General features: G+C 43.4%; 1 protein-coding gene across 1 annotated transcript in view; it reads left to right on the plus strand.

Moving 5' to 3' along the window:
* The window catches only part of LOC138488168 (ras GTPase-activating protein 4-like), a 1,092,176-nt gene that overhangs the window by 971,102 nt on the left and 96,108 nt on the right, over positions 1-24,966 (plus strand). Inside the window, exon 16 of the mRNA XM_069614957.1 lies at positions 1,307-1,476. Within this exon, the coding sequence (XP_069471058.1) occupies positions 1,307-1,476 (170 nt within the window). The remainder of the gene's footprint in view (positions 1-1,306; positions 1,477-24,966) is intronic.

Consider the following 24,966-nt stretch of genomic DNA (forward strand, 5'->3'; position numbering starts at 1 on the left):
CTATCAACTACTCAACATCTGTAAAGCCCGCCAGTTTCTCTCTCTGCTTAAAAACTTCTTATTTCCTCTCAGTTTTTCTCTCTGCTTTTCTACTGCTCTTCCCTTCTCTGTGGTCTTCCTTCTCATCTTGCCCCTCTTTGATTCATCTATCACACCTCTGTTCGTGTTTTTTTCTTCTCGTGATTCCATTTCCTTTGCGTTCTCTACATTGGCTGTTTTTAATCTCGTCTCATCTTCAACTTCCTCTGTATCGTTTTAAAATGCCTCTATGGTCTAGCTCCTTCCTCCCATTCCTCCTTCCGTTTGTAAAGGACTTAGGGGTAAAGGTGATGTCATCACTTTCCCTGGAAGTACAAATGGCTTCTGTGTGCCAGTAGGGGCACTTTAAGCTACAGGTTCTGCTTGGTTTCCTACCTGTCCGGCTCCACGTACCAGTGGTCGCTGCACTCGTCTTGAGTACCGTTAATTATTGTAACTCTCTTTATCTAGCAGAGCCACTGTACCTGATCCATTGCCTCCAAGTGCTTCAAAATGCTGCTGCCAGGCTAGTGGCTTGCACTCCTTACTGTACCTCTATGTCTCCAGTTTTGCAGCAGCTTCATTGGCTGCCCGTGGCTCAAAGGGTACAGGTCAAATAGTTATGTATTGTCCACCAGGCTTTTTATAGCCTGGGGCTGAATATTTACGGAGTAGATTTTGCCTATATGTCCCCAATCAGCCGCTTCACTCTCTACATTTGTGTACGATTGCTGTCCCTCGTGTACGGCTCTCTTAGGTCGGAGGGTGTGCTTTTTCAGTGGCTGCTGCGAAAAGTTGGAACTCACTTCCATTTCATCTTCGAGCGACGGGGAACCATCTACGCTTTTGTCAGTTATTAAAGACATTCCTGATCACAATATGAAAGTGGCCCTTAGTTGTAACTTTACTCTGCGCAGCACCAAGAAGCCTTCGGGCGGCTGTGCGCTTTATATATTTCAAATCATCATCATCAAATCATCATCCTTGATCTCTTTCTGTTCTCCTTCACGTTCATTATGGTCACAATATCCTTTTTTATGAACTGTTCCTCACCCCCTGTGTCCCTTTCTGTTTTTGTACTTTTACTTTGCTGGCCCCTAAATACTGGAATTCCCTTCCCCTCTCTCTGCATTCCATATCCTCCTTTCCCCTCTTTAAATCTCATGGACCTGTTGGTTTGATGCCTACACTCATGCCTTTTAAAACAAATACAAATGTGAAATTGAAACAAACAGCTGAATTCAAGATTCCTAATTTTCTAACTTTCTAAAATGCTTTTTTGTTTCAGAATTGGATCTCCAGAGGGCACTGAAATTGCAAACCGTCACAGTGAAAGAAGGCTATTTATTAATCCATAAAACAAAAGGCAAAGCTTCGCTGATGGCCTCCTCGTTTAAGAAACTTTACTTCTCTCTAACAAGTGACTCACTGAGTTTTGCCAAGACCCCAAGCTCCAAGGTAAAAGTGCACCGCAGCCCATGTTTGTTGCTTTAGGGGCTTAAGAGACCATATTTAAGTGTAATGTATTTAGCCGCAGTTTGTCCTTCCCCTCCCTAAATTTCTTCTGGACTTCAAGTCCTTCTTATGCAACCACTTACCTGGTGCTTTCTTGGCACTTGCTTTACCCGTGTTACTACATTCTTTACCAACCTACTTTCTTCAGATATATTGGGCCTCATTATTGGTATGGAGGTAACTGTGCCGGTAAAATCGGTAGGTAGCCGCCGGACCCATAAACAGTTACCGGTGCCTGACTTGCCGGTAACACTGAGGTATTACAACCCCGGTGGCCGGAAAGTCAGGTGCCGGTAATATGTTGTTCCCCATTCACATAGAGTCACGTAGGACTCTATGGGAATGGGGACCACGGAAACACTGGCACCGGTAATAATGGTGCTGTTGCTTACGTGAAACTCTCTGGGCGGGTGCCGGTCCGCCCAGCAGAGTTGTACTTTGCAGGTCTGGAACCAACGGTGGTGGTATGCTTACCGGCACCATTGTTTCTGGGCCGTCAAGGTTATAATGAGGCCCATTGTCATTTTAGTCCTGTAGAAAGAGCACAGGATATGGCGTTTTCCATGTGTGTACCTATGGATCAGGTGCAGCATGGCAGTGCAAGCTTCCACACACTGCTCACCAAAAATGACAAGGTGAGAAGTTGGATCCATCTGTGGGACCTGGTGTTCTTGTGCTCATAGTGCATTTACATGTCCTTAGAAGAGGGCTGATAAACTAACAAATGTTCTCCAAGGGCACATGTATCAAAGTGTGTATACACATTTAAAGGAAAAACTTTAAAACAATATATTAAAAAACAAATGTGAAACTGATTGCATCTTATTAAAAAATCCACATTTACTACACATAACACAGAATCTTCTCTAAATTGGTACATTTCATTGTACAACCCTAACAGCACATGACCATAATAGTGATATATACTCACAAGACAAATCACAAAACAGAAAACAAAGATAGAGGACTCAGACACAAACTAAATTCATATTGACTGCTCAGCAACCCCAAGATGACATTCTGTTTTGATGATCTCACCCTGACCTGCGTTTAGACTGCCAATCTAGATATGAAAGACCGTCTTACCTTGTGCCATGCAACCTCCAGGGAGGCATAATCCAAAATTGACCTATTTGTTGAAGACAATTATTTTTACTCATCCATTGTGGGACTATACGAAGGAGGCAGATCTACAAGTGAAAGAAAATAAGTTCTTTAGACTGCTCTTACGCCTTCCAGGCTCAACCCCATGTGTCTCAGTTCATAGGGAGCTGGGGATGGAGTATTGAGAGGATCAATGGGTTGCCGCCCCAAGCATTTTCTGGCTCCGCCTATGGGCAAATTAGCATGCAACCTTATGCCATTTCATCATGGAAAACTGGTGCATATAAAGTTACATCTGGTTTGATGTTGCAGCCTTTGTGAAGCTACAGTTATAATATGCCAAAACCCATTTTATGTATTTTTATTCAACTAACTTTCCAGTGTAGCACTATCTGGTGATCGGTTCTATTGGGTATTTTGTGTAGATTTGGGGCCTGGCGGTATTTTCTTACCGCCGAAAAATGATTTAGCAACAATCACTCCTTGTATTCAGATTGGGCCATGTACAACAATAATACAGTGGACATGCATTATTTCAGCACACAGACCTATTTAGATGGCATGCGCGGTTGGTATGTATGTATAGTGGTGAGCATAATTCCTTTGGTTTATTTGTGACCCCAATATCCAGACCCCTTGTTTTGTTTAGATTTTTCGTATGATCACTAGAGAGACCTCAGGCCTACATTTCAGAAATACCACATCTTCAGTTTTAGTGTGCCACCATGGGCGATTCCCACTGAATTATTTACAACAGTGAGCTATATGTGGTAATGTTCACTACCTCATATACGGTAGTGAACTATGTCCCGGGCCTCCCTTTTTGCCGACTCATAGACCACCGGCAGACTACTACACACAGTTAGTTATAATTGCTCATACTGAATGACATTGTGCACACACTGAATGGCTGCAGCCAAATCTTATTTTTAGCTACCTTGAAAATGACAATTGCACTGTCTAAACATCTCCCCACATCATCAGCGCTGTATTGGTAAATATAAATCACACCACCCGTCTGCTTTCAGATATTTTTGTGTATTATAAAAGTTGCATTTAAACACGATCTCACTCTTTACAGAAATAAATGAAATAGCACAGTAACAGCATTATTTGTGATACACTGAAAAAAGAGTGGCAGAGACAAGAATTCAATTTGCAACATTAAACACTTGGGTAAAGCACAGAAATCTCCTTTCCTACACTGACTGAATATTCTCGTACACACTCAGCCCCCAAACCTCAGCGAGATAATTACCAGGCTTATTCAGCATGTAACTTCTTTGGCTGTTCGCCTTCTGGAGGGGTTCACCCAGCAAGGGCAAGCATCTCCTGTCACTCGAACTGGGACTTGTTGACTGGACAGCCAGTCTCTGGAACCAAGTTGAATCTGCTTTAGGAATCAGGCATCCCCAGCTGTCAATCCCGTCCTTCTTTGAGCTGTGTCAAGATGTCTCTGCCTTTCTTCCCCCAGATTCTGCAGCAAAGCACTAGTCACAGCCTCTAACATGATGCTTGATGTGACGTGCTCCAATCAGAATCAATCATGTTCTATCCTCCTACTTTTAACAATGGTTCTTCTTGTACAGTTGAAACTGTAACAAGCTAATTTCCAGCTTATTCGAAGTCTTTGCTTCCTGCAGTTACTGTGGACAGAGCACAGAAAGGCAAAGAAAAAAAAAAAAACTTGAATGTGTGTTTAAAACTGATTTTCAGAGTCTGCCTCTTTTTGCAGTGAAGACACATTCTTTTATTACTGAGTTATAATTATTAGTCTTGTTAGTGAGATTAGTTTGTTAATTACCAAATGTGTCTCTTGCAACATAGGCATTTCAGGTGAGAAATGGTGTGCATTTTGAAGGTACAGATGTGTGCTTTTAACTGTGAAAAATGTATTTGCATTTTATATGTAAAAATCGTTTTTGACTGAATAACCTGCCCTTACTTATATGTCCATGTTACACTGGCAACACATAGCTTGAAACAACTGCATCATAGCAATGCACCAAACCCATGCAGTGGTGCTGCATAAAAAAAAACATGCTACACATTTATCCTGTGCAGTGGTGCTGTACTCTGTGCTCCCAAAACACGCTAAACACTCCTACATATACCCTCCTTTTTTTTTTAATTTGGCTAATCCGAGCCACAATTGGAAAAAATCCAACTTGTTCCTTTCCTTCTTTCAAAAATGTAACAATCCAATACAATTAACATCCCTGTTGTGAAGATGAAAATTGAAAGTCGCTGTTCAATCAATATAATATTAAAATTCAACTGAATTTATCAATTCTTATAAACTGTTCTACATTTGCCTTCCCAATGGAAGTGTCCAGTCCAGTATTTCAATTGTATACTTGAAGTCAATTGAAAATAATAAAATAAAACAATAAACTAAAACAAATAATTAACATAACAGATTAAAACAATTAATTAAAATAATAAATACGTGGAACTCCATATGTCAGGACTCTTGTCTGCCTCTTTTGGTTCATTCGGGCACTCTTTCATCGTGGTACTCTTGGATCCTTCTCTATAGAAGTCATCTTTTCTTTGGCATTCCGGCTATTTTGTCTTCACCTCCACCCGGAGGCAGGCATCTTTTGGTCTTCATCCAGGGGACTCCATATTCCATCGTCTCCCGTGACCTCCGGTATAAATAGTTAATGTTCTAAACCAAAATAGAAAAGAAACAGATTAAGTATATAGCACAATACTAACCACCCTTTTGCCAAAAATAAAACATTTTTTTTTCTGAAATTAAACACAGGTTAAAAAGAAAATAAGCATACATGAAACATTTTAAATTCAATGCATTTTCATTCTGCACACCGACCATGAGCTTCCATTATATATTTTTTTTTTACTTTTTATATTATTTATTTATTTACATATATTACAGTGTTTATGTGCCATTATAATAATCAACTTTTTAACTTCTCTGTCACTGCCTCCTGACTGTACCCATTTATCTTATCTTTTTGTGTTCAAGGGACTTTCTGTTGTATTGTGTGCATCAGTGGGCAGCAGCCCCAGGGCTTTCTGTTTCTACATGCTCAAGCCGCCTGATCTCGTGTCTGGGATGGCATGGCTTGATCTGATTTACATGGACAAACTGCTCTATCGCTGTTTCACCTTCATTCTTCAACATTTTATACACTACAGGAGAGATCTTATCTATAATTCGAAATGACCCCTGCCAGGCTGCTAGAAATTTAGAATTTTTCTGTTTACTTTTTCCAAAATGAAACTTGTACACCTTATCCCCAACACTGTATTCTCTCACTGATGTTCTTTTATCATAGTATGCCTTAGCACTGTCAGCAGCCCTTTCCAGATTTCTCTGTACAAAAGCAAATGCATGTTGCAAATGCCTCCTCAGTTCATCAATGTACTCATGAACTGTGGATGCACTCGCAAGTGTCTGCTCATGTGTTTTGTATAGCAGGTGTTGTGGTAACACCATTTTCCTACCTGTCAAGACCTCATGGGGGCTAACACCTGTTGCTTTGGCAGGAGTTGATCTGATTGCCATCAAAACCAACGGTAAACGTAAATCCCAGCTGGAACCTGCTTCTGCCACGAATTTCTTTAAAATATCCACAACAGACCTATTGCTCCGTTCAACTCCACCTGAAGAGGCTGCCCGATATGCGATATGTAGTTTCCTTTTCACACCCAGTATTTGCCATACCTTACTCATTAGGGTACTTGTGAAATGACTTCCTCTGTCTGACTCAATTCTTTGTGGCAATCCAAACCTTGAGAACACATGGTTCACCAGCAACGTGGCTGCTGTTTGCGCACTACAATCTGGTGCAGGAATGCATTCAATCCACTTCGACATCAAACATACCACACTTAAAATATAACGGTTTCCCCTGCTCAACCTTTTTAGAGGGCCTACATAGTCTATTTGCAAATCTGACCATGGGAGAGTTAGGCCTCTTTTCATTAATGGTGCTCTATGCATTGGTGAAGCAGGTTTAAATTGGGCGCATACTAGACATCCTCTAGTATATAATTCCACATCTTGGGACATATGTGGCCAGTAAGCATAATCTTTTAGTATCTCCAATGTTTTTTGTGAACCTCTGTGGCCTGCAGTTATGGCATCATGTGCATGGTGTAGCATCAGCCCTCTGAATGGAAGGGGTACCACCCACTGTATTTGTCATGTTATGGACTCTCTAATCATGAGTCCATCCTGTAATCTAATTCATTTTTTATTCTTTACTAGCACCCTCAACTCTTCTTTTACCATACAATCATTTTCTGTTAAAGGGTTTTGTTCAGGATCTATCAAATGATTATAATAGATTCCCAAAATTCGATCATTCTTTTGTGCCTCAATCAAATCTTGGTCTGGCGTATCATGACTCGATTGTACCGCTGGTTGATCTACCTCCTTTGGTGCTTTAGAACGTGTTACTGCATCAATCTGTATTTCACCCAGTAAATCATCAATAGGTAGCAATTCTCCCATCGCAGCCCCAATTTTAGCCAGGTGGTCTGCCTTATCATTTCCCTCCTTATCCTCTCCTGGTGTTTTTAAATGCCCACAAATTTTTCTCCAGTATATTGTTATATCATTCTCTGACACCAATGTGTCTATGGCTTGTATCATTTTTCCATGTTTAAGTGGCTTTTTGTTGTATGTAATCATTCCTCTTGCTTTCCAGCCAGGTAAATACTCCACAAAACTATTCCGTGCATAGTCAGAATCAGTCACCAGGACAATTTCACTGAACTTTCTATCAACTGCAGTAGTAATTGCTTTAAAAAATGGCTGCCAATTCCGCCACTTGACTGCTCCTAGCTCCAATCCTCATCCCTATACTGGGGACTCCTTCACATTTCAACCAGACATTTCCTATTCCTGACACTAATTGTTTAATACTGTCATTTTAAATGTGAAAAGCACAACCATCCACATATACAGTTGGCAGATCCTTGCATGTTTTTTCATCAAAAGCTTTGTGTGGTGATTGTTCAAATTCCTGCCAATTAGGTTCCACTTCCATTTCATTTGATATTTGTTCAGCTGCGCAATCATGCAAGTCAGCTAACCCTTGAGCAATTGGGCTCTTTTTATTTTGTCCATATCTCACTTCTACGGGAAAACCTTGTAATGCCAGCGTCCATGAAGTGATTCTGGACTGCGCTAGATTACCTGATCTAATTCTTTTACTCTCTAAAAACTGCAAAGGTTGATGATTTGTTTCAATAATCACCTTTTCTCCCTGAACAATGGGGCAGAAATGTTGTAGCGCCCACACAGTGGTTAATAGGGCCTTTTCACATTCATTCAATTTCATTTCAACTTGGGAAAATGCCTTACTTGCATAGGCAATTGTTTTGTGATTCAAATCATGCTTTTGTGATAACACTGCTGACATACAATGTTCACAAAAACCTATTTCTATAATGAAATCCCTACCTTTTATGGGATATGCTAAACATGGTGCCTTTACCAGACATTCCTTCAGTTTAGCCACTGCCTCAGACTGCTCTTTTTGCCATTTCCAGGGAGTATTCAGTTTAAGCAGTTTAGTCAATGGTTGATTGATTTCAGCATAATTTTCAATTAATTTTCTGTTATAGCCTGTCATCCCTAATAAACTTTTTACCTCTTTCACATTTTTAGGGTCCTTTAGTTTTTGTATGGCCTCTATTTTTTTCTTTTGTGGATTTAGCCCATGTTCAGTCACTTCATGGCCTAGAAAGTTCACTTTTTTCTTGCACCCTTGTGCTTTTTGTAAATACACTTTGGCGCCTGCTTTCTGCAATTGGCCAAGCATATGTCTTATTTCATCAAAATGGCTTTTCAGGCTTTCATTTTTTATCAGGACATCATCCATATAAACTATGGTTCCTCTTTCCGCTGCATCTGGCATTGCCTTTCTCAAAAATATGCCAAATTCACTCCCACTATTGATGTACCCAAACAGAGCTCTAAGCCAGGCCTATTGAGTCCTGTCAAATGTAAAGGAAAATAAGTTCTGTATCTCCTCTGCCAATGCACGCACCAATATCCAGAGGTGAGATCTAATGTGGTAAACACTTTTGAACCATGTACTTGAGCTAAGCCCTGATCAATGATTGGCAATGGCCATCTGGACACTGGTACCCTTTTATTTAACTCTCTCAAGTCTGCACATAGCCGCCATTGACCATTTGGCTTTAACACACCTAAAATAGGTGTATTGGATGTGCTATGAATGGGCCTGATGATTCCCCGCGATTCCAAATTTTTAATAATCTCTGCCAATGATTCTAAACATGCCAGCGGTAGTCTATACTGGCGTACAAACACTGGACTTCTGCTACACCCTTCTGGTAGTGTGGCCACATGTAATTCAGTTAAACCACAATCATAAGCATCTTTTGCAAATACATCCTTAAACTCCATAAATATCTCCCTCGGATTGTTTCTATCCTCATTGCTGTCACACGCATCTGCTAAGGAGATCTGCTCTTCTACCATTTTGGAAAATTCTGGAAAATCTTCTGGTAAGGGAATCTCGGCGCTTTCCTCTAACTGTGTGGCTGTGTCTTTTTGTAAAGCTGCCACTTTTAAATATTTTGGCATATCAGCTTCCACTTCAATGGGCTGATTTTCTGTTTCATTTTCATTTAAATTAAATATTATGCAATCCTCTTGATGGCATCACACTGTCTCATTTGAATCATAAGGATACACAGAATTAATTTTAAATATTCCTTTGGGCTGAGAGTCCAGGTGTTCTGGCAACTCACCCTTGGCATCTACATACTTTTCAGGGATATTTCCAATCACCATGTTATTTAAATCTGCTGTATAATGTGATTTTTTTATGGCCATTCCTAATGGGGAGTTTTCCTCTAAATGAATATCCTGACAACCTTTATTATTTACCATAATTTTTACAGATCCTTCACCAATATCTACCAATGGAATGTATTCATAATCCAGGCCTTGCTGTTTTATGGATTCATTCAGGCACACAAATTCATCAAAATCTTTCATCTGCTGTCCATTTCTGCACTTCAGTGTTATTGCAACCTGTTTGGTGAATGCAGGAATAATAGTATCCTTCCTCATCTGTAATTCAACTGCATATGGGACCAGCTGCGCGCAATGAAAAGCTCTTCTTTTGTCTTCAAATTCAGGTGCAGGCCCACCTAGGCGTGACCATATCTTTTGATTAAGGAAATCTAACACCATGCACATCCTATGCATGATGTCGTTGCCCATGTAAAAGTCATTTTGTGCTCCACTCACTATCCACACATTATGGTGAATTGTTTTTTGTCCAATGTTAATTTTCAGCATGCATCTGCCTGCAATTCGGTTTTCAAAGTCTGGACTGTCCAAACCAGAGACATATTGGTACTTAATTCTAAATTTCGAGATCTCCTCCCTCTCCATCATTTTTTGCAATAATTTCTCATTAATGAAACTCCTTTCCTGTTCAAGCGCTAAAGTGGCTTTTATTGTTTTCAAACAGTCATTTATACCAACATGAACCCATGGTTGCTCATGCTCCATGTGTATTTCAGCAAGAGTGGTAATGTGTTTTTCTGAATCTGTTTTAGGAGCAATATTCTGCTTGATTGTTTTCTCTTTTAAATAAAAACGTAATGTGTGCTCATCTATGGCAGTCTGCCAATTTTTCCTTGGGTCCAAGTAGATTTGTACAGGTAGTTTTTCATTGTCGTTCTGCATTTTGTCTTGACACATCAATATAACAGTGACACTAGCTATGCAACTATTCTGGAGATATACCTCCACTGCATCATTTGTTTTGGCAACGGTGTGACATTCATTTATGTTGCTGTTTTGTGATTTTAGTTTCTTAGGCCTCAATGATTTTTTGGTTAAGGAACACAGCACTCCATTCACCCCATCTATGAGAGGAGACAATCTTTTCAGGCAATCTGTCCCCATCAGAAATGGAATTTCACAAATAGATGTGATCAATACTTCTTGTTTCATTCTGTGCTTGCCTATTTTTATGTCAACCTCAGTTACACCTATGATGGGCACCTCCTCCCCATTAAAGTTATGTACTGGACCTTGATTTTCCTTCACTGTGATCTGACTCTGTGGGGGTCTCCCTTCATTGATACTCTTTACCAGCTCCTTGGACATAATTGTGGCCTGTGCGCCAGTGTCAATCATAGCAAATGTGTGGCATTTTTCTTCTACAGTGATGGGTGCATAATATCTGTCCTCAACTTCCTCTAATACACATAAGAAGTGTGAATTCTTACTGATTTCAGGGCTCACCTTTCTCAGGCCTTTTTCACTTTTGGCTAAGCACATTGGTAAATGGAAAGACATGTTTCCCTCCTTTTTACCCATTTCTGCGCGAGAGACTTTATTCATTTCTCCATGATCAGAGGTTTTTTGGAGTGTGGCCACTGTTCGCCCATCCATCTGGGTAACCTCAGAGACCACATTACAACCTTCCAACTGAACATGTGTAACAACATCATTCAGCAATTTGTCATTGTTTAATTCTGTGCATTTGTGATCATTTAGTGTGATACCAGCCCTTTCAGCCTCTTCAAAAATATGTGGCTCAAAGAATTCTTCAGGTGATTGACCCGTACCCTCCTTTTGAGTATTTCCTTTTTCTACCTGTGTTTGGTCATTGTTTTGCTTGCCCAGGGAAGGAGCTATAGCATCCCCACTTACTCCCTGTTCACTGGTATTCCCCATGCATGAGTAATTTTTCTTAAATCTGTCTCTTTGTTCTTTTGGAATTTCTGGTGTTTCTTTTTTATTTGCACAAATCTTCAATGTTTGATTTATTTCTAGGTTAAACCGTACCTCTTTTTTAGAAGTATTTGCATTTTCTGTTACATGTTCATTTATTGGTGCTTTCACTTTTAAATCATTGGCATCTCAGAATCATTGTGCAAAATTACATCAGGGCAATCTGTCTTTTTGGCACTGCAGGTGTCATAAGTACTTAGTCACTTCTCAGACGCCCCCCGGTCATTGCTAGGGCCATCAGCCCCCTCTTTAGATAGTTGTTTTTGTGCTGTATAGAGCTTTCCAATTTGCTCAGCTAACATTTTCACTTGGGCCTCAAGGCACTGGAACCTTTCCATCTCTCTAGAATCCTCTTTCTGTGGCCTAGGTCGATATTGGTTGTTTTCCCCCTGATTGGATCTATTCTGATACCTCTCAGGTGATTGATGTCTGTTGGGATGGTTTCTGAACTCTTGATTCATTTGTGGAGGGGAGCGGGGTGCACCCATCCTTTGATTATAGTCCCCTGGTGGGGAATCATTGTACTGACGTGGATTGTAGTTCATGTTTTGCCACATGTCCTGTCTCTCAGATTGTGGGTACTGGCCCCTATGTTGATTTCCTTTATCAATAAATCGATCCACATATCGGGGTCTATCCTGATTACCATATATCATGGTGTTGGGATCAAATCTGCTCTGTGTCCCCAATGTCTGGTAGGGACCATCATTTCTTTGATCTTGATTTTGTCTCTGGTTATTGTTCATACCTGCCATATAAGGCCGATATCCTACCCCCGGTCTGTCCCCTAAATACCTAGGGCTGATGTAGCTCTCCCTATTACTAGGATCATGTGATTGGAACATTGGTACAGGAAAGGGCGATCTTTGTTGATTACCCCTTTGTTCAGGTGTCACATTATTTTTACCTTGGCTTTGAGCAGACTCAAGGGACATTTTGGCTGACCTGATTTCCATTACTGTGGCTGAGGGTTCTTTAGATTTAGGTCTAGTATCTTTCATTTTATCACTTTCTCTACCCTGACAATAGAGTACCTCATATAGTTTTGTGCTTTGATGTACAATCCATTCAAGGGACTTGTCACGGTGAAATTCACAGACCAATTGGGATATGATGTCTTTCTGTAGCCCATAGAAGTATGCAGTTTTAAACTCATTGGAATTTGTGTCAAAAGATACATCAAAGCGAGAAAATGCTCTTTTTAAGTCTTGTAAACATTGGCGAGGGGATGTATTAGGCCCAGCAGTGATTGTGTAAGCGACTTTCTTTTCCTCCTGCAATGACTGAAAACGAGAAAAATGACGCCTAATTTCTTTTTCAAACTCCACCCATGTCATATTCTGCTGTTCATTTAATCCCCTTATGATGCTGGCCGTCAGGGCATCTAAAGTTAAATGAAAATATTGTCTGTACTGTTCCTTAGGTATCTGGAGTGCTTTAAAAATGTCATGAACCGCTTCTAAGTGATCCTCAATGCAGCATTCACCTCCCTTTTTAAATGGTTTGATCAGGGCTTTAATGGATTTCATTATTTTTATGGGCCTACTTGTTGCAATGCATGGAATTGCACTACTCTGTGATTCAATCCTGTTTTCAGGTGTATGAGATTGGTGGCTGCCCCAATGGGATTATCAAATCCCCCAAGGGCGCTGCAACCAAGTTCAGTCACCGGCCCAGTCACTGGAGCACTAGCTCTTTGGGCAGAATTAGAATTCACCTCCACTCCATTGAATGTGGTACCCTGCCGCCTCTCCTGGGACCTGGGAATGCACATTTTTTGTTCTAAGTCTTTGCACTTTTTAAGGAGCCTGCGTGCTTCATTTTGCAGATAGTTGTTTTCATCACTCATTTTATTTATTACCTCCTGCATGTCGCACATTTGCATTTGGCATTCATTGAACTCTTTATTTCTCTTGTCTCTTTCTTGAGTCATTTTAATCATTTCTTGTTCTGCACTCTGGAGATCACATTCTTTTTCACAATGTTCTTTTTATAAAATCTGCATTTCTGAAACAACCTCATCTTTATCCTGTCTAATGTGGTCCACTAAGGCTTTTAAGTGTACCAATTCTTGCTCACTATCCTCAAATTGTTTCTTGCTTTTGGATAACTGAGCATCAAAGTCTCTGCATTTTAATTGCATGTCTTTTTGGCATGCATCCAATTCTGCTCTTAACATTTCCTGATTTTTACTTGCCCCATCTAATTCAGTCTTTAACCTGTTAATTAGCTGGGTATCATTTTCCTGCATTCGCAGGGACCTATTCAAAATAAACCATATTTTGCTGCATAGCCATATTAAACAGTCTTTCTCTGCACTTTTATCGGCTGCATTCAATAATCTTGTAAGGCAGACCTGAATTATGCTGCCTTCTGCAAAAATATTGTCTAGTTTTTCTTTCTGCACCTCACCCTGATTGCGGTCATGCCATTCTAAGGTACTGTCCGATGACCACGTCCCATGTGCAAACAACTTTGCCTCTAAATATTGCACTAGGTCTGAAAATGTGGCTTCCATTTGAGACATTCTGAAATTCGTTTTTAGTGGCACACTGCTATTATAAAATGGGTTCCCTTTAATGTGCAAATGGCAGTGTGAGACACGCTTGCCACGCCCAGTAGGTACTCTATGATCACTTTCCCGGTCTGCAACGCACCATGAATATGTTGGGTATTTTGTGTAGATTTGGGGCCTGGTGGTATTTTCTTACCGCCGAAAAATGATTTAGCAACAATCACTCCTTGTATTCAGATTGGGCCATGTACAACAATAATACAGTGGACATGCATTATTTCAGCACACAGACCTATTTAGATGGCATGCGCGGTTGGTATGTATGTATAGTGGTGAGCATAATTCCTTTGGTTTATTTGTGACCCCAATATCCAGACCCCTTGTTTTTTTTAGATTTTTCGTGTGATTACTAGAGAGACCTCAGGCCTACATTTCAGAAATACCACATCTTCAGTTTTAGTGTGCCACCATGGGCGATTCCCACTGAATTATTTACAACAGTGAGCTTTATGTGGTAATTTTCACTACCTCATATACGGTAGTGAACTATGTCCCGGGCCTCCCTTTTTGCCGACTCATACACCTCCGGCAGACTACAACACACACAGTTAGTTATAATTGCTCATACTGAATGACATTGTGCACACACTGAATGGCTGCAGCCAAATCTTATTTTTAGCTACCTTCAAAATGACAATTGCACTGTCTAAACATCTCCCCACATCATCAGCGCTGATTTGGTAAATATAAAACACACCACCCGTCTGCTTTCAGATATTTTTGTGTATTATAAAAGTTGCATTTAAACACGATCTCACTCTTTAAAGAAATAAATGTAATAGCACAGTAACAGCATTATTTGTGATACACTGAAAAAAGAGTGGCAGAGACAAAAATTCAATTTGCAACATTAAACACGTGGGTAAAGCACAGGAATCTCCTTTCCTACACTGACTGAATATTCTCGTACACACTCAGCCCCCAAACCTCAGCGAGATAATTACCAGGCTTATTCAGCATGTAACTTCTTTGGCTGTTCGCCTTCTGGAGGGGTTCACCCAGCAAGGACAAGCATCTGCTGTCACTCGAACTGGGACTTGTTGACTGGAAAAGCCAGTCTCTGCAACCAAGTTGAATCTGCTTTAGGAATCAGGCATCCCCAGCTGTCAACCCCGTCCTTCTTCGAGCTGTGTCAAGATGTCTCTGCCTTTCTTCCCCCAGATTCTGCAGCAAAGCACTAGTCACAGCCTCTAACATGATGCTTGATGTGACGTGCTCCAATCAGAATCAATCATGTTCTATCCTCCTACTTTTGACAATGGTTCTTCTTGTACAGTTGCAACTGTAACAAGCTGATTTCCTGCTTATTCGAAGTCTTTGCTTCCTTCAGTTACTGTGGACAGAGCACAGAAAGGCAAAGAAAAAAAAAACAAAAAAAAAAAAACTTGAATGTGTGTTTAAAACTGATTTTCAGAGTCTGCCTCTTTTTGCAGTGAAGACACATTCTTTTATTACTGAGTTATAATTATTAGTCTTGTTAGTGAGATTAGTTTGTTAATTACCAAATGTGTCTCTTGCAACATAGGCATTTCAGGTGAGAAATGGTGTGCATTTTGAAGGTACAGATGTGTGCTTTTAACTGTGAAAAATGTATTTGCATTTTATATGTAAAAATCGTTTTTGACTGAATAACCTGCCCTTACTTATATGTCCATGTTACACTGGCAACACATAGCTTGAAACAACTGCATCATAGCAATGCACCAAACCCATGCAGTGGTGCTGCATAAAAAAAAACATGCTACACATTTATCCTGTGCAGTGGTGCTGTACTCTGTGCTCCCAAAACACGCTAAACACTCCTAAAGTTCCCCCAACAACTAGATATTAGGTCTAGCCTGAGAGGCTACCTTTGGTTTTTTCTGCAAAGGCTTTATTCCCTTTGAGGTACAGAATGTGCCCCTACGGGTCGGGTGGGAACCACTGCTTCAAAGAAAGTTCTACCAGCACAATAGGGATATCACACCAAGGGTATAACGACTGGAGTCTCTTTGATGTAGGGCAGATAAGAGAGGGCCGAGTTTTGGTTACTGAGGAGAGGAGGTATGATATGATATGATATGATATGATATGATATGATATGGTATGGCATTTATAACACGCCTATACACAAGTGTTTCAAGGCGTGACAAGGCAAGGGAGGGCAACAAAGGGAGGAGGGACAACGATCCTACTAGGCTAGGTGTCATTCAGATTGTGCAAGTGCGTGGGAAGGGGGCTGGGACAGTGCAGTACATGGGAATAGGTAATAACAATAAAAGTAACGCACAGCAAGTGGCAAGTGGCAAGTGCAAGGGTAAGTGCATAGGTAAGTGCAGACATCAGGTGTCAAGGGTTGGGAGGGGGATTGTATGGATACAGAAACAGTCCCCAAGTGCAGGGGTTGCCAGGTGGGCAGTGCAGGTGTGACGCTGGCGGTGGTGGTACCTGGCCCCAAGATCAGAGGGTGTCCAGGTAGCCAGTACAGTTCTGTTTACAGCCAGTAAGTCAGCAGAGGAGAGGAGGAGAAAAAGCAGAAGCTAATAGAAAGGTTTTGAGGTGCTTCCGGAACCGGAGATGGTTCTCCTCAAATTTAAGGGAGGCAGGGAGGCTGTTCCAGAGGGAAGCACGAGCCGAAGAAAGAGATCTACTACCAATCTCTTTGGCAACTGACCCTGAGGGAGTTGGAGGCGGATGATCGAAGAGCTCAAGAAGGAAGATATTTAGGAAGAGAGAGTTGAAGGTATTGAGGCCCCAGCCCCAGAAGGCCTTGTGGACGATGCAGAGGGCTTTAAACCTAATCCTCGCGGCCACTGGAAGCCAGTGCAGAGATTTCAGTCCTGGAGAGATACGATCCCTGGGCTTGAGGCCAAGGACAAGTCTCGCAGTCCTGTTCTGGATGAGTTGCAGAGGGCAGAGAGTAGAAGCAGGCAGATTTAGAAAGAGGCTGTTGCAATAGTCCAGCCTAGAGAGAACCAGAGCTCTGGAGACAGAGACCTTCTGGGGGAAGGAGAGGAAAGGAAGGATACCTCTGAGGAGGTGCAGTTGGTAGTTTGACTTCTTAGAGACATCAGAGATGTGTGGAGAGAAGGAGAGTGTGGAGCCGCAGATGACTCCAAGGTTTTTAGCCTCGCAGGTGGGAGCGGGAAGAGGACCAAGAGAGGCCGGCCAGAGAGCTACAGGAAAGGAGGGAACGGGTGTGCCGATGAGGAGAATCTCAGTCTTACTGGCATTAAGGCAAAGGTCATTGGCGGCACACCACTCCTGGATAGCAGACAGACAGTCCAAGATGAGGGAAGGAGAGTTGGAGGCCGAGGGTAGCCTGACAATTAGCTGGGTGTTGTCCGCATTGCACTGAAAGTTGGTGCAGAGAGCGGCGATGCGGCTGGCAAGGAGTGCCAGGTATTGGTTGAACAGCCAGGGTGAGAGGTTAGATCCCTCAGGGACACCACAGGTAGAGAAAAAGATAGCAGAGAGGAAGGACCCAAGTTGGACCTGGGAGGGTCGGTCGGAGCGGAAAGAAGTCAGCCACACCAGAGCCTGACCAGTGATACCCAGATTATCACGGAGACGGTTGAGCAGGATGGCATGGTTGACAGTGTCAAAGGCAGAAGAGAGATCAAGCAGGATGAGGACACAGGGGGTGTTAGAGTCAAGGTTGGAGAGCAGGTCTTCACGGATGTTCCGGAGAGCAGTTTCCGTGCTTCTGGCAGCTCTGAAGCCAGACTGATGATCATGTAGACAACCAACAGATTCAGTGTGGAGATTAAGCTGGGAGATGGCCAGTTTCTCCAGGAGCTTGCCCAGGAAGGGAGTGATGGAGATAGGGCGATAGTTAGCCGAGTTGTCACGATGAAAGAGTTTTGACTATTTTGGAATTTCCTATGCCCCCCCATACTTCCTTAGCTCCCTCCCAACTTCCTGCAGACAAAGCACTCTGGGATTGAAATCACCAAGCAAAGTTTCTTTTCATGGCACACAGGATTGGAGCCTTACAGAAGGCTTCAAATGAGCCAATCCACTGTGGAAAATGACTGTATAAGGGGCAAGGACCCCATCTAATGCAATCCTCCTTGAACACCAGTGTACGAAGAATATTGCTGGAGCTTTATTGTGGTATAGTCTGCCCAAAGCCCTCAGCAATTGATGTGAAGACAAAGCTTTACAAGGAGGGAGCCAGACCCTCCACTCGCCACATCAGAGGAAAACAGACAGTGTCCTGCTGCTAGAAAAAGGTCTGCCTGCTGCTGAGAAACTGGCAACCAGGACCATGCCTAATAGAAGTGGCAGCCCTGCAAGTGCTTTCTGGGAGCCTTCCTGGCTGGGAAGGGCAGAAGAAGGACTTACCTTATCCTATGACATTCTGGACAGGGTCCCACATCAACCTAGGAACAAAGCAGCAGCGCTGGGCTCTGTCTCCCATATTCAGACTGCTTGCAAGCTGGCTCGACTCATTAGAAGTATTGCCTCAAACTTATTCTACACTGACTCAACACATCTGAGCGTACCAACTCAAACTGTTTTAATGTCACCCCAACTCACTGGGAGCAATGACTTAAACCATCTCGAAACCAACTCGACCCATCTAGGAGCCACAAATGGACCCATTTTGACACTGACTCAACCCATTGGGAATCCCGACTCGACCCATCTAGACACTGTCTAGAACCACTGGGGCGTCAGTAGGTGGGTTTTCCGACAGTAGTATTTTGGTTTACGCAAACAAACCCATTGCAATGAGGTTCCTCTGCTCTGCGCACATGTTTAGTCCCTTGTACTTTCTTCTACCTCTTTCCCTTGCCTGTCATTGCATGGGTCACAATGCCAAAAGAGGGGCTGTGTTAGGGGCATACAAATCTATGGGGAGAAAATAACTTAGTCCATAACATGTTTTCAATACCATCAGAGTTTTCTTCGCTCCCTAAAATCACATATGTGGTTCATGATGAAGCTTCTTTTGGGTGGTATGCGTCTCACAATATCCAGTCATCTGCTCTGTACTTCAATGCGTTTCTTCTTCAACAGGGTTATTGTTTGGTTCGCTGTTAGTGTCTTCACCACTAGAATTTGTTTTGCCACATTGGTGGATGCTCCAGATGTCTTTTATCCATCAAGTTGTTGTTCCCTGTCATAAGGCTGTTGTCATTGGTATAGTGCCACTCACTCCGTGTTCCATGGGGTTTTTACATATCCATTCCTTGTTTTGGTAAATTATACTGGACCGCTCTATTTTGACAGAGTGTGATTGTCTGTGTGGTGTTGTCTAATTATTACCCGGTCGTCGTTCTTCAGTTTGTAGACAAATGATGACTTCTTGGCGTCATGTAACTCCTTATGTCTTTTTTAAATTTTTTGTATTTTCTGAATTTTCTGTAGTATGTTCAGTTTATCTACCTTTGCTACTTTCCCTTTCCCAATGGGGTGACAGTGAGGTGTTTGGCTGTCTTCTCCTCATCAGAGAAAATGGTGAGACTCCGGTGACACTTTTGGGCTTGACTCTGTGAGATGTTATTTCTTTGTGCTACCTTTAGGATGCTATAGGACTGATCTGTGGGACTTGATGCTTGTTTGCTTCTTAAATGTGTGAATCTCTATGGTGGTGATCTGCACACTCTTTCATTTCTTGCAGTTATGTTTCCATGTAATCATCGCTGGTCTTAGCCAATCTGTGGCTTCCCCTAGTTCTGTGATGCCGTCTTTTGCAATGTCATTTATCACCAACTCTAATTTCACATTTGCTGGTTCTGGCATCAGTCTCACTTTATGGTTTACCGGCATCCTTTAGTTTGATTTTGTGCATATAACCATTTAGGCTGCTTATCATTGGTTGGAATACTTTCCATTGTTTCCTGAGTTCTTCTTCTAGATCATTGTATTTGACTAACATCACTTGTTCCTTGGCATAAGAGTCCAGTTTGATCTCTAGTTTACCGTGCCCTTGTTAAAATGAGATTGGAAATCGGAGGATTTCCTGTGGAGAGATTGCCTTGAGAAATTGTGATTTAGCTAGGGTACGACAGAAAGCCAAGATAGCAGCAACCAATTCATGCAAAATTCAAAATGGTTTTCATCATGAGGGACTATAAGTCCAATAATATCCCCTTTACCATAAAGAGGGGATGTCTGCCTTGCGTACCCCGTCCATAAAAGGGCTGCTCCCCGCAACATGTCCTCTTTTCTTGAGTCTGCACCAGTCCGAGGAATGAATAGGAATCAAAATCACTGTCTGTGGAAACTTCTGTCCACAACACAAAGGGAAACCGCTCACCTCCAGTGCTCAAAGCTGAAACGACAATGTAAAAGGAGCCAGGGTGGGAAGAAGAAGAAAACAAGCTTCCAGTGGTAGGGTAATACTCACATCTGTACCCTGAATATAATCTCGACTTCCCATCATACCCTAGCAAAATCGTGATTCAATGGCAGGCCACAGAGGCTACCTATTAAGATTAAAACATTCACAAGATCACAGAAGAAACATGGTAAACCAGTTTAAAATCAAACAAGTGTTTAGAAAACTATGTCTGGTCAAATAATAAGCTTTGATCCTGGGCAAATCTGTTCTTTAGGCTTTCCTTTTTCTTAATTATCGCCACACCAGATACCTATAAGGGTAACCATAACAATGTTTAGGTAAACTGTGTTCTCTCAAATTGTATCTCTTGAGGTGCGCCAATTATGGTGTTCCTTTAGTAGTAGGTTGAATGTTTTCTTATACATCACATTGTCCAGTCAGTAGTTGTATACTTCAATAGTACTTTATTTCTTCCCTTTCCTTGTTTCTATGTAGGGATTGATACCATGAGGGTCATTACGAGTATGGAGGTAGCCATGGTGCTATTAGCGGCATGGCTACCCCTTACCGGATACCAGGTCCGGGTTCCCTGAATGGGGAAATACCGGGCCATTCCAACCTTGGAGGATCCGGTATTTCCCCATTCAGGGAACCCATCCCCATTCCCATTCGAGCCCCCATAGGGCTCAATGGGAATGGGGAGTGAGCTAACAACGGGCCCGTTAATAGCGGGCCCATTATTAGCTCCCTGGTCCTTTAGCGGCTCCCACTAAGGGCACCTAGTAAAACCAGCTGCCCTTAGCGGGACCCGCTAATGGACCTCGTAATGCGGCAGTAAGGGGTTAACGGCACCGGCACCCTTACCGGTGCTGTTAACCCCTTACCTCCAACCTCGGAATGAGGCCCCATGTCTCTCATTTGGGTATTCTTAATGCTTCTGTTTGCACGCTGTTCATTTTCACAGCTGGTTGAAATCCTTGTCTCTAGGAGATACGTTTGCCTCCTTTGCCGTGATCAGTGTATAAGAAAACATTGGGCCTCATTCCGAGGTTGGAGGTAACCATGGAGTAAATAGCTCCATGGTAAGCAACCATGGAGCTATTTACTCCATGGAAATCCGGCATGGTGAATGGAGTAATTACCGGTCCATTCCAAGGTTGGAGGGACCGGTAAGTCCCCATTCACCATACCGGTTCCCCATCCCCATTCCTGCCCCCATAGGGCTCAATGGGAATGGGGAAGGAGTAAATTACGGCACCGTAAATTACGGTGCCGTAATTTACTCCAAGGTCACTTTGCGGGTCCCGTAATTTACTCCTGCTAAAAGCAGGAGGTAAAGTGGGACCCGCAAAGGGAACTCGGAATATGGTGGTAAGTGTTAACGGTCACCGTTGCCATTAACGGTGACCGTTAACCCTTACCTCCAACCTCGGAATGAGGCCCATTCACCCTACTACTAAAGGCTAAAGGAACACAATAATTGGCACATATCAAAAGAGACCATTTGAGAGAACAAAATAAAATCAAACATAGTAAATACAGATTCACTGTACTAATCTGCTGACCAGACTTAGCCGGTAAAAAGGCAGTGATACTGGCAAGGTGGTGTTTCCGTTACCGACGGGGTGACTGGCAGAATTGCCGCTGCATTGCAACCTTGCGCGGGCAAGCGCACCACCCTGCCGTTAACAGTAATATCCCCTTAATGGTATTACCAGCAGAAAGACAAGATTGCCGGTCACACCGCCATAGAAGCAGCGGTATAACCGATACCAGCACCATATCAGCCGGAAGCGGAAATAAGGCTGCATCCAGAACAGGAAGTGCTATGGCGGGCATCTTTAAAAAGACAATCAATTCCAAATCCACCATATACAGTTGCCATCCACTCCCGAAACTAGTTGGAGAAGAATGGCACATCAAAAGAAGGCACGTTTCCCCGAACTGAGTCAGTGTAAGCCAAGGTTCACTGAGGCAGAGTTCACAGTTCTCGCTGATGCTGTCATTGAGCATTACGAGAATCTATTTGGATGCAGATGCCAAAGACCTCTGCACAGTGGAAGACCGCCATATGGGGCGAGATCATTGCAATGGTGTCAGCAATGTGCACTGTACCCCGCATTGCCAGGGACTGCCACAAGCAATTTAAAGAAGAGGGTGAGCAGCCTAATAGTCAGACACAGGAGGGAGAGGGCTGCGACAGGAGGTGGAATGGTGGAACTCCTCAAACTAATGCCATAGAAGGAGACGGTCACCTCCATCCCCCACATGGACGGCATCAAGGGGATAGGCAGTGCGGAGGCCAGAGCTGGGTCCAACAGTGATGCAGGTGAGTCCATCTGACCCCATGTACATGAGAATGCCGTGGCCATGAGCAAAGGTCCCCCAGCAGTGGCAAATGTGTCACATGGCCATCACAGCAAATTCAAAGTGAGGAGACTCATATGCCAGGGGATGCAGGGTAACGTAGCCATATACATGCACTGTAGGTGACACATGTATACCAATTCAGGGAAACATGAGAACCACCCATACATGCCATGTACGTCCATGTCGCCAAGTGATGCCCCAATGCACACACAAAAACATGCCACTTTGGCAGCCCAACAGATGGTGCATACATGCATGCACCGTGTACATCCTCAGCAGGCACTACAACATGTGAAAGTGGCAGCACCCGTTGCACCAATACCACCCATGCCAATCATGAAAATAGTCAATCCCTGGAACACATACAAATGTCTTCTGAGTGTCCTGCAAGCCCGCAAACAAGTCAACAAGATGATTTAAAGCATGTAATTATATTTCCGATAGGTACACAGTCGACGGACAGTGGCTAGGCAGAACCCTCCACTGCAGGCACATCAGCTGCCACTACCAATGCACAGGACACTCCCCTTGCCAGTGGTAGCAGGTAGCAGAGCAGGGCTACAAGGCAATCACCACCAACACATCCTCCACGACCACCCAAGACCACAGTGGAAACACCAACTACCATTGAAGAAGACACCATCCCACTTGATGCACAGTGCTCCCCCCACCAGCAAGGCATGTGACATAGCTGTCACCACAGCCACCACTGCCATGCCACAGCCACCACTTATCGTGGCACACACCAAAGCCATCCCAGCAGTGGTGCACAGTCATAAGGGTTCGAGCACACCCTCATCTCCACCACATGCAGCACAGCCACTGGTACATCATGGCAGGGCCCATTTACCTACCACTGGTGAGGAAGAGGGGGAGGAGGAGGAGCATGACATGGCTAATGTGTCTCCAAGCTTCACCCCAGAGCCACCACAATGTCCACGCAGCCCACCACCTCGGCCTACATGGCAGCAGTACGTGCAAGGCTGCAGGCCATTGAGCAACACCAGCGATCCATAGAGGCACTTGGTTGCCAGCAGCTGCATCAAATGCAGGCCATGCGTGTGTGTCTGCAGGGGTGTAGCCGCAGGATAGCCTGTTTACTTAGGCATGCCATTGCTACCATGCTCTCACTGGGACAGATAGTGCAGGAGCATACTGAGTCCTCCTCAGCCTCTGTCGAGTCACTCTCCAGGCCAACCAGCTGGCCCTGCAGTTTATCCGGGTCAAGGGGTCCGATCCCTCCACCTCTGTAACCCCCACAGAGGGCTCTCTACCCAGCACCCCAAGGTGCGGCTCACAACGCCATCTCAATGCCAAAGAGCAGGAGAAGTCTCCCATTCCAAAGAGGGGCAGGAAATGATTGTTGGACACAGAAAGGGTGTATTGAGGGTGTACTTGGGAGGAGTGTTGGGGAGGGATTTTGGGAATGGGTGATGCTGTCTTGGGAAGGTCAATTCCCCTCTACACATAAAAATACATTTGACTTGAATCAATACTAGGACATTTCTTATTGTGTGCAAGTGTATAATTTGAGAAGTGACAATATACAATGGAGCAAGTGAAGTCCTGTGAGATGATGCACATGCAAGTACTGTCTGCCCCACCTTTTTTGGTCTGTACATATGCGCACCTCTGGAATGGTGCAGGCAGTGGAGGCGTGCCTTCAGGAGGCCAAAGGTGCATTCAACACCCACCCTGGTGCACACATGTGCCCGGTGGTACGCAACCTCCTGTGTCGTCTGGGGATTTATGAGTGAAGTCATCAACCATGGGAGTCACCTGCAAGGGCAAAGGACAATGGGTCAACCACAGTGGTCTGCTGATGTGTTGCCTGTAACAGCAGCATGTTGATAGTTTCTGCATGCATGTCATATGTCTCTTCACTCAAAATTAACTCACATTCCAGTCCTTGCATGTGTAGTGAACCACTCAGGGGGTGTGTTATGCCTGATATGGTACGTCTTGCTCACAGACAACACGTGTGTCTTTCAGGCTCTGTGCTTGACAGGGCAGCAGCCTATGGTGGGTGGTTTGGGCCTGTGTGTTGCTCCCAAGCATGTTCCCTGATGAGCACCTGTAGTGTTTCTGGGTGTCATGTGCAGGTCGTCTGTGTGAAGTCCATGATGGGTTGACGTCCACAGTATCCTCTGTACATGCCATGTCATTGGCCAGTGTCATGTCCCTTAGTTGCATTTAAGCAGCATGTCATTCCATGTATGGCAGTGGTTTTTCTACATTAACATGCCAGACCCTGCCCCCCGTTGAGCTTGATTTGTGTCTGTGGGGCCCCTAGTGGTTCACTGCCCAAAACATGGCCTTGTGCACCCTTAGGTGGGACAGAACCCCAGT

The sequence above is a fragment of the Ambystoma mexicanum genome, chromosome 9, assembly GCF_040938575.1.
Source record: "Ambystoma mexicanum isolate Mex_15411 chromosome 9, UKY_AmexF1_1, whole genome shotgun sequence".
Classification (NCBI taxonomy): domain Eukaryota; kingdom Metazoa; phylum Chordata; class Amphibia; order Caudata; family Ambystomatidae; genus Ambystoma; species Ambystoma mexicanum.